Source organism: Choristoneura fumiferana, chromosome 2 (assembly GCF_025370935.1).
Source record: "Choristoneura fumiferana chromosome 2, NRCan_CFum_1, whole genome shotgun sequence".
Classification (NCBI taxonomy): domain Eukaryota; kingdom Metazoa; phylum Arthropoda; class Insecta; order Lepidoptera; family Tortricidae; genus Choristoneura; species Choristoneura fumiferana.
Window position 1 is genome coordinate 2,901,024 of NC_133473.1, and position 11,277 is coordinate 2,912,300.

The window sequence follows — 11,277 nt, forward strand, 5'->3', positions numbered from 1 at the left end:
CTTTAACTTTTATTCTTACGCTTAAGACAGCCCACATCGTATTTTTAAGGGCCCCACGACCAACGTCAGATGAACATCATCTCGAAATGACAAGTTCATTGTCTTAACATCTAAGTTAACCTTAACAAACTTGATCTGCGTGTCAAGGTGCGCTTGCGCGTACATTTACGTATTACCTAAGTTTCCATTTCAAACTCGTTTGTCGCCTTTAAGAACTTAGCACAGGATCTAATGTATTTATAATGTTTTTCCATTTTGTCAGATAAGTTCATATTTTTATATTGCTTTCTCAATTGGGATGTCCCAATTTTTAGGGTTCCGTTGCCAAAATAGCAAAAACGGAACCCTTATAGTTTCGCCATGTCTGTCTCTCTGTCTGTCTGGTCGTCCGCGGCTTTGCTCGGAGACTATCAATGATAGAAAGCTGTAATTTTGCACGGATATATAAGTAAACTATGCCGACAAAATGGTACAATTAAAAATTCAAAAAAATTATTTTTTTAGGGTAAGTGTCTCTGGGAGGTCCCAGAGACGTAAAGTGGGGGTGATTTTTTTTCTCATCCAACCCTATAGTGTGGGGTATCGTTGGATAGGTCTTTTAAAACCATTAGGGGGTTGCTAAAACGATTTTTCGATTAATTGATTTGTTTGCGAAATTTCAACTTTAAAGTGCAAATTTTCATTAAAATTGAGCGCCCCCCCCCTCTGAAATCTAAATCGGTGGGTGGGAACATTTGAAAAAAATCAGGATGGTAGTAAGTACCTATATCAAACTTTCAAGGAAAACTATAACGGCTAAGTTTGCTTGAGAATTATTAGTAGTTTATGAGTAAATAGCAGCCTAAGGTATAAAATATACCTAAAATTTTTACTTAGGTCACTTATTTTTTTCTTTTGCTTTTAAAATAATTATATAAAACTAAAATCACTGTAGTTGTAGTCTTGTAGTTGTATTATATTACTGTAGAGGCCGGGAAGTAGGGGGTTGCCGGCCAAGCAGATATTAGTAGATTATTGTCGTGGCCTGGAAGTAGGCAATTGCTGGCTGAGTATATGAGTATTAAACGGACGAGCTTGTGAGTCCGTTTAATTAATACGAAGCCAGCAATTGCTATTCCAGCAGAGACTAATATAAAGCTTTTCTCAAAAATGGTGAATAATTCTGAAATAGAATAAACTTTTTCTCAAAATATATTATTTATTTTGTTCCAAAATTTTTCTTATGCTTTCCCGCCATTGTACATTAAAAATAAACTGCAGGTGTATTTTTCCACCGAAAACACCACAAGCTATTTCAGATCCAATAGAAAAAGTCCAGAGTTCCAACCAAATATCTGATACCGGCCATTAGACTTGGCTGTATACGACTTGTGCCAACATTTCCATGGCCTTTTTAACTTTAAAAAAAAATGTGACTGATTGCAGGCGCGCTAATTCATTATTGTCGAGCTAGTGCGCCTGCAATCTTTTTAACTTTTTAATTTTTCGCTGACCATAAACTATGCACTTCACCTTCTGATATGTAAAGAATAATGTCAACTTTTACGGTCATTTTTCAGAAAAGAATAATGTCAACTTTTACGGACATTTTTGAGAAAAGACATGTAGGGATGCGAGGCCTTCAACCCCGTGTTCCGGCCGAGGCTTGTATAGTGCTTTTCTCAAACATTACATGAAATAAAATAAAAAAAAAACAAGAAATGAAGCTGGCGGGACGCTAGTCTCGTCGCCGTGTTGTGTGCGCGCGTGTCGCGCTGGCTGCTGGCGCGGCGGCTGGAGGCGATGGTGCTGGCGGCGGGCACGCGCCGTGCCGCAGCGAGCGTTGAAACAAAAGACGGTCGCATTGCCGGCCGAGGGCGGGAAATTTGTGTGAAATCACATTGCGGCTAGAGTGACCGCGCGCAGGCAGGCCCACCGCAGCGCCTACGACGCGATACTTCCCGGCCTATTACTTGTACTTGTTACATGTCATGTTTGAGAAAATTCAATTAATTATTCTATTGTATGATTGGCAGGTTATGAAATAATAATGATTTAATTTGTTTGCGTAAACTAATTACATGGACGTAAACTAATTAAATGCAAATGAACAATGGAGTTGTGACTAAGCGGTTAAATAAAAGCGGTTCCATGCCGATTTCCTTCGATCGATAATAGTTATTTGTGTAACCAGAGAGCAAAGTTGTGTTTTGCTGTGAGTGTTGATTTTGAATCCTCATTAAGCGAAGGATTCTATTTAATTGAATCACGAGCGTAGCGAGTGATTCTAGTTTAGAATCATGAGAGCAGCGAGGGATTCAAGCACACGAGATGTAAAAAAACATTGGTTTCGTGTGACACATACAACTTCTCACCTCAGCAGCGAGAACATAATTTAATTTAAATGTGACATAAGAATAAAACCACATTACACCTATTTGCAAAACAAACACTTTTTTTTTCATATACTTAATCCAATTTTTAAGAAACAAATGTATTAATCACATTTAAAACCTTTACTCAAAAAAGACACCAAACAATTAAGAATGCCAGACATTGATCAAAAGTCTCCGAAAAGTAGAGAGGTTTTGAATTCGAAACGAAAAAGTGGCCAGTAGCTTGTACAATACAAATCTCACACCTACTCATAACATACATTGTAATTTGAACTTAGAACTACTTGTAAAATATGTCATATTTTTTAATACTGCTAAAAGCCTCATCTTTGGGTCATTAAAAAGGTTGAACAATAAACGTATAATTAATTGTAAATGTTATGTATGTGTACTTTGAATATGATTTTATTAGGATTTCTATTACATAAACATAAATACATTAGTTGCAAATTCATTCAATTTGACAAATATTTTTCCAACCACATTCCAACTGTATGAGGCAGGCAGTGTACGGAATTCTTTTATTAAAAAAAAAACAAAAGCAGCGACTTTCGTGCAACGAGGTTGCATCCTATATTAAAAGAGCGGGAAAATTTACATTTTGGAAATATTTTGCAGTCGTGTAATCATTAGGTATCGATATATTTTTGATACTATAAATTTAATTTAAGATTGTAATGAACACCTTTGATCCTATCTCTCACTTTTTTCGTGTTGAAGTGAAAGTGGCACATCAAAGTGAAATTCAAATTATTGGGAATTCAGTGAGTAGATCCAGCACGGTTGTCCTCAGCATTTAAAAATATTTTCAAACGATTATGCATTCCTTAATGGGCAATGTAAATCGCGAAAATATTAATTATTTCGGGCAACTTGGCCCATACAATAAATACCTTATCTACAGACTACATACATAATTATATAATCAATAATATTTCAAGATTATTTGATACAGGTTAGTAAATATCGTGATGGAGCAATTATAACGTTAAGGAAGATGTTAGAGGATGATTCTTACAGGAAATCCAATTAGCCTACGCTAATATACAATACAATAACACAATTAAGGAAATTATATTATCAATTATAATTATTAATTATTTTATATTAAGTGCAAAAGCAGTTAGTCTGTAGGTGATAATAAATCCTTTAAATTTATTTATTTTATGGTACAAAACTTGTAGGTAAAAATCAGATAATCTAAACAAATATTATGTCAAGAAAACATTTGTTTGCGTGTTTGTTAAATTTTTTGTTTGTAGTTGACACATTTAAAAACACTGAACGGTGACGTCAATTGCAGTCTCTGTCCTCACGTGACGTAGTGGAAAAAGATAATAATTTATTTATTTATTCCTCTTAATGGCGGCCATAAGGCTTGGGCCAATGTCAGTTAAATTAAAGATAAATATATTCTTCTTATGCATGTTGTACGGTGATTGTAGTTTTTGCAACTTGATAGCAAAATTCGAGAAACCACGCGGAGACCACTTGCGCATTAAAAAATGTCAGACACGAGAGCAATATAGAATTTTGTGATCACTGTTCACTGTTAAGGTTAATCGCCGCATAAAACACTATCAAAATTATACGTCAACTAGCCAAAGAAGCAGAAATACCAAAATTAGATTCTACATCCGCCATGTTCGAATGCGACAAATCGACCCCAAAGATAATAATCAATTTTGTTGAAATTGAGTTTAAATTGTTGAAAATGTTGATATCTCATATTTTTGACAAGGAAATCATGGTGAATATAACAATCACTTTCACCATGATTTCCTTGTCAAAAATATGAGATGTCAACATAACATTAGTAGCACAAAGGTAGTATTGTTATTAGTACTAATGTCAAGTTGACATCTCATCTGGGTTATGATTCAATTAGTTCGACTGTACTTAACAATACCTTATTTTCTTTACCTTATTTCAAAAAGTATTTCTTTGTTTTGCTAAGTCAGTAAAATTCTACTTGATTTCTACTTCTAGGTACCTTGTAACTTGTACTTGTCGGTTGCGCTTCGGCATTTTTTGAAGAAAAGCAAAATTGTCATGAAAACGGCCACTATTAAATTAAATTATCTACTTAACCCTTCGGGTGTCAGCGCCATATTTTAAAATTTGCTGTCAAGTGCCGCGGCCATTTTAAAATAATCTCCGTTGAGTGTCGCTCGACCGGCTCCCGGTGCTTCGTACGAGTAGGTGTCGTATTTCACGATTTTCAGTTATTTAATTAACACCTTGTATATAGAAAAAAAACCTGCTAATACTTTTATCGTTTTTCAATTTCTGCTCTAAAATAAGTACTACATCTTGTTATGCATAAACAATAATAAGTAATACATGGTAATACCTAGTTTTTACGTACTTTTATGAGTAATCAGTCAAGTTTCCTTAGTAACGAAAAAGTGGCAAAATTATAAAATATGCCTGCTCAATTCGCTTTTAACAATTCGACAATTTAGGTATACGTAGTAAAGGTCTCTTCAGTTCACACGGTTCGTCGTTATGTATAAAAAAATACTAATTACATGTGATTTTTCGCTAAAAATAAATTTACCGCAAGTCGTCGTAACTCATAAAACGTGCGTTTTAAGTTTTCGCCCGTGATTGAGTAATATGAGGAATAAAAAGTTATAGGCATACTAACGAGCAAAATTAAATTTTATTACTTATTACAGATTTTTATTTAGCTTGCAATAACCGTATGTGTCTAAGGATGTAAATATGTAACTTGTCTTTAAAATTTTAAGTCTTAATTTGTTCACTTCTACTGATGGTATCAACTCGAAATTTAACACGGTAGTTTGGATGACAGTTCGAGTACAGATAACAAAAAGTTACAGACAGCAGAAGAAATCTACATTAATATGAATGAATTGAAGATTTGTTTGTTCGGACATCACTTCAGAATGGCTGTAGAGACTTTACCTTGTTATTTTTTTGTTGTATTAAATATAATGACCCGGATAACTCACGTCTTAAATCGAGTTAAGCTCGACATGTTTCGGGCTAATCCGTAGGCCTTCGTCTCCGGAGCAACGCGACTCAGCGGCTGCTGCAACACGTGCACTGGTTAACTCGATTTAAGACGTGAGTTATCCGGGTCATTATATTTAATATGAGTGAGTCTCACGGTAGTTTCATGTTCAAATTTTTTTTGTTGTGTTTGTAATTGTTAGAAGATGGTGTGTACAGGAAAAAATAACAGGTTTCTGTACGGCGATTCCCCTTAATTTCTAATTAATTATTATTTATATTTAATTCTCAATAATTAAGTTCCCAATTTGAGATGGCTATCGGCGCCGCGGCAGGCTAAGGCGGAGATGGCGGGACCACCCAGTCGCGTTTTCCAGCGACTGGCCAGACATAAGTGCCGACAGGACCAGTTGGAAATTCCGGGAAGAGGCCTTTGCGCAGCTGTGGAACATTCATCATCATCATCATATCAGCAGGACGTCCACTGTTTGATATAGGCCTCCTCTCATCATGTCAGCCGAAAGACGTCCACTGCTGGACATAGGCCTCCCCCAAGGCTCTCCACTCAGACCGGTCTTGTGCTTTCCGCATCCACCGCGATCCCGCGATCTTAACCAGGTCGTCGCTCCATCTTGTTGGAGGCCTACCGACAGCTCGTCTCCCGGTCCGCGGACGCCATTCGAGAACCTTTTGACCCCATCGGCCATCAGTCCTGCGAGCAAATCCTCCCCTATAGACCTCCATTTGCCTCGGTTGGAAACGGCTTGCATCCACCGTGAACTAGTTGGTGGACTACATTGCGCTTGCCGATTCGCGGTCTCCAGCCCAGAACTTTTCGGCCCCAACGGCCATCTGTTCTCCGTGCTATATGGCCGGCGTATTGCCATTTCACGAGGTAATTCGCTTGGCTTTGTAGGTGACCCTTGATTCGATCCCGTAGAGAAACCCCAAGAATAGCTTTCTCCATAGCTCGCAGAGCAGCTCTGAGCCTATTTATTAGCCCTATATTGAAGCATCACGTCTCGGATCCATATGTCACCACTGGCAACACACATTGGCTCATAAAAAAAATAGGTATATGTAAATTTAGTTGTTTATCTATGGGAAATATATTTTCTGTCACCTAATTTTAGATGTATCATTAATCGGCAATACCCTAATATAATATCTGTCCCTAAGAAATATATTAGTTATCATATTAATCAAAACTGTCTCTAAGTTTGAGTCATCCCATTAATGTCAACCTATATCTTAAATTTAGTTTGATCATCAAAATTCAATCACCAAATTAATAGATCTGTCACCTCATTGTTAAGGCAATAAATGACTGAATACTGAATACATCTCTGAATTATTTGGATTAGGTATTTTATTATTAACTCACTGACTTTATACATCCCCTTGCTATATAATTAAGGCTGTACATTGTTAAGCTTATTTATTTTAAACTTATATAAATTTAGTTTAATTTCTAGTCATAGGCGCGCGACGTCGAAGTTCCCAAGACGATTCCTAGGGCTTATGGGAACAGAAGCAATACCATGCCCTCGGTACCGCTCTGCTTTCAGAGCATGACATGAGTGCGTGTAAGCTAACTTTGGGGGCGGCAGGCGTAAGCTTGCCTTAGGAATTCAAAAGCTTAATGGTTACATGACCTTAAATGTATATTTCAGATTATATTAAGTATCTTTAAGACATTAGGATGGGAGACTATCCATCTTCAATATTTTATTTTTGTTTTATTCCATTTTTTATTTTATTTATGACGGTGGAAGCATTCTACGCTTCCACTGTTTAGTTTAGTTTTTTAACTAAGGGACCCAATACATCCCTGTATTTTTTTTTCATGTAATATTTTCTTTAACTTTATACTGTAGTTTATAAGTATTTTATTTGTAATTATTTTATTTTGAAAAAATGACTTTCTGCCAAGTTTCCTGCGGCGCATTCTTCTTGGCAATGATGGTATTTCCGAAAGCGCTGGTAGTTCAAAAATATTACGTGGAAAAGAGCGCATTGCGGCCTACTTACTCAATAAATGATTTGAATTTACTAATGATTTAATTACTTAGGTTGAGAATTGAGAAAATAGTTGGTTTCCCTTTGCCTAACACTTCGCAGCGCTCGCTAGAGTTCCGCGTTCGTAGTTGGCAATAGAGAGCAGAGCGCTGTCCACTCTGAAGGTGATCTTCCTCCGGCGAGGCGATACGGGACGAGGCGAGATGAGAATTGAAATTTGTATGGCGGCGCCCGCGGCGGCCCGCAGCGTCTCGCGGCGGGCGCGCGAGAATGCATACAAATTTCAATTCTCGTCTCGCCGCGGAGGAAAATCACCTTCACATCAACAATGCAAGTAAGCAGAAATACAGCCAGATAAAAATTTGTATAAAAATATTGTTGTTTATGAGAATTTACGACAATCAGCAACAAAAACAGATAGGTAAACCACCTATCTGTTTTTGTTGCTGATTGTCGAAAATGATCATGAGTGTGTTTTTAACAACCAAAAAAGTCATATAATTATGTAAAATAAGATTACGTAAGTAATGGAGGTAAAGTCCAGGGGCAGGTCGCAGGTAGGTACAAAGTCCAGAAGTGTACAAATAAACTCATATAATAAATAAAATTATCATGTCATCTCCGGCCTGCATACGGCCCACTGTTGGGCACAGGCCTCGTCACTGAATAAGATGGCTTGGGGCTGTAGTTTTCGCGCCGGCCTGAGCGGATCGATCGTTCAGACACACTAAGGGAAAGCCAACGAGACGAGATAAATTATGTCATGATACAGAAAAGGAGCCAGATAGTAATAATTAATGACGCATCAGACGGAGATGAAGTAGGTATATCTCGTCTCGTTGGCTTTGCTTTAGCTATATAGCTAAATTCATTAATATGTGTATTAATTTGTGTAGTAAATTTTCATGCTTCATAATATTCTAAAAACTTTGGGTTTATAGAAACCTGAAATAGTTAATGTGGCCGGTACAAGTAGGCTTAATAAAAAAAATACTCAATTGAGAGTTAGATTTGCGCATCGAGGGTTCCGTACTTTAAAAGCATGCAAAAAATAAGTTAGTGTTTTGTAATACTCGTTTTCCTGTGAAAAACAAAGTTATTAGTTATTTGTGTGAGTGTGTGTGTATATTTGTTACTCTTTCACGGTAAACTGGCTGGACGAATTTGGTATGAATATAGCTGGGAATCTGGAATAGCACAGACTACTTTTTATCTCGATTTTTTCACGGGATCGGGATATAGTCTCTAAATCTTATCCGCTGGGTACGAGTATATATACTATATGTAGAGTCATGAAACTCGACTCTATTTATGGGGTTCCGTACCCAGAGAGTACTGCTATTACTGAGACTCCGCTGTCTCCGTCCGTCTGTCACAGGGCTCTATCTCTTGAGTCGTAATAGTTAGGCACTTGTCTCACCGCCAGCGAGGAAACGATTGGCTATCGACTATTTTCTCGCTCAAGAAACGAACAAAAGATATAAGATCCTGTGTGAGTAAAAGAGACACATATATTAATAGTTGATCGCTGGCTGTTCACACTGTCGGCGACAACTCGCTCTTACATCTTTTGTCGCAGCGACAAAGCTATAAAACTCGCTGAGCTATAGATACTCGCTCAGCGATGTCAGCTTGGCGACCGCCCCGCACGAGCGAGTCGAGTGGAGCGAGTAATCGCCCGTCGCACGCGAACACTCGCTTACAGCCGAGCGACAAAACTACACTCGCTCTCGCTGCTCGCCCACTCGTTTCTAGTTACTCGCTCATCGTCGGCGGTGGGACAAGTGCCTTAGACACTTGAAATTTTCACAGATTATGTATTACTAGGCGTTATAGCAACAAGTACTAAAAACAGAATAAAATAAATATTTAAGGGGGGCTCCCATACAACAAACGTGATGGTTTTGCCGTTTTTTTGCTTGATACTAATAACGGCAACAGGTAGACGCTTGAAATATTTACAGAATCTTTAGTTGTATAATCACTTTAAAATCATATCATTAAATTAAAATAAAATAAATATTTAATGAGGACTCCCATACAACAAACTTGATTTTTTGCCGTTTTTTTGATAATTCTAATCATGTATAGATAATGGTACGGAACCCTTAGTTCGCGAGTCCGACTCGCACTTGGCTGGTTTTATAATGTAACGTAAATAATTTAATGACCACGCTGTAATTTTCGATTGCCGGATCTAATGATTTACGCGTGCGAAGCTGTGGTTTCGCACTAAACACTAATATTAAATCCTTTTCTTCCTTCTCTTTCTTTTCTTTCTTTCTTTTAAATCAACGTGAAACCTTATATAATGTTGATACTAGAACGGTGAGTGTTCTAGTATGAAAATCATCATCTTCATCACCAGCCGGAAGACGTCCACTGCTGCTGCCAGCAGTAGCAGTATAAAAATATATTTCGATTTTATAATTTTTGTTTGAAATTAGAAATTTCAGTTATGATAGCTCAAAGGGAATGCAGAATTTTTTATACTTCATCCCAGCAACACGTCACGTTTTTTTATACGTCGCACTGCTGGGCGCAGGCCTCCTCTCAGAACAAGAGGGCTTGGGCCATAGTTCCCACGCAGGAACTATGGGAACTTCGCACGCACCATTGAATCGCTTCGCAGGTTGTGCAGGTTTCCTCACGATGTTTTCCTTCACCGCAAAGCTCGTGGTAAATTTCAAATGTAATTCCGCACATGAATTTTGAAAAACTCAGAGGTGCGAGCCGGGGTTCGAACCCAAGACCCTCTGCTTAAGAGGCGATAGGTGAAACCACTAGGCCACCACGGCTTACATACTATATACTTATTTGTACTTGGTTTGTATAGTTAGTTGGTGTAAATTCCAACCTGATATCTCCACGCAGTTATGACGGAAAGGGTCTTGATTGAGAGAGACGGAGAGTAAATTGATCCTACGAGAGGTCCTTATTCCTATTAAAGCAAACAATCCTAAAAATATTGTGACAGAAAAGAAATATTAAACTCATATAGGCAATAAAAATTTTAGTTTTAAATGTGATGTAGGTATTTCGTAATTAATAACACGTGAAGACAGCGATTAATTTTAAAATCTCTCACGTTCAATTTATATCGATAAGTAAGTATAGGTACTGAGCTATACCCTGTAAAAATAATAAATAATAAATGATTCATGAATTCATGAATTGATTTAATAATTTTATAAGTTTCCTTACCTTTTGTATTTGCCTGTTTTTCACCATTGGTATACCCCACGACACAATCATAACAATTAAGATCAAAACAGCGAGCGATATCGTGAAAAATAATCGCGAATGTTTTCCAATCATTTTGCACTAACAAAGTTTTACTGCGATTCAAAACTACAACACTATTTTTATTTGTTCACAAATTTATTTTTAAATTACTGGCAGCTAAGAATAAAAAGACGTGTTTTTGTTTTTAAAGTTGGTTCTTGTTTAAATTTGGAACGCACGATGGAAAACTAAAAATTTAAAATCGCGTGATTTTATCACAGTTCGTTTTACCGCGCGGTTAGTCTTTGACTGGCGTCTCGTGGGTCGAGAACGATTATAGTTTGATTGCAACTTAGCAGGTTGCCATTTTCCTTGTTTTTTTTTTACTACTCATAGGCATTGATATTGACACAGCAGGTATCTTGCGAGTGTGCAATTAACGTGACAACAGTTCAAAGTTTTTTCTTTTCAGAAAATTTATTTCCATTGTCATTTCAATGCCATCATTGAAACACAGGATGGTTCGTTTGGTTTTAGTGACTGTCAGTTTTAGAAATAGTATCTTCCGTTATTTTTTTTGCAAAATCCAATAATTTCTTTTTGTTTTACGTTTTGTGCTATAAGTATTTTCATTTTCCATACAAGTTTTATTATATTCTATTTCAATAGAGGCAGGTAC

General features: G+C 37.1%; 1 protein-coding gene across 1 annotated transcript in view; it reads right to left on the bottom strand.

The window, feature by feature from the left end:
• Positions 1 to 10,949, bottom strand: part of LOC141445651 (sensory neuron membrane protein 2-like) — a 31,189-nt gene extending 20,240 nt beyond the window's left edge. Inside the window, exon 1 of the mRNA XM_074111503.1 lies at positions 10,578 to 10,949. Coding sequence (XP_073967604.1) covers positions 10,578 to 10,691 — 114 coding nt within the window. The 5' untranslated portion in view covers positions 10,692 to 10,949. The remainder of the gene's footprint in view (positions 1 to 10,577) is intronic.
• Between the last annotated feature and the right edge of the window lie 328 nt (positions 10,950 to 11,277).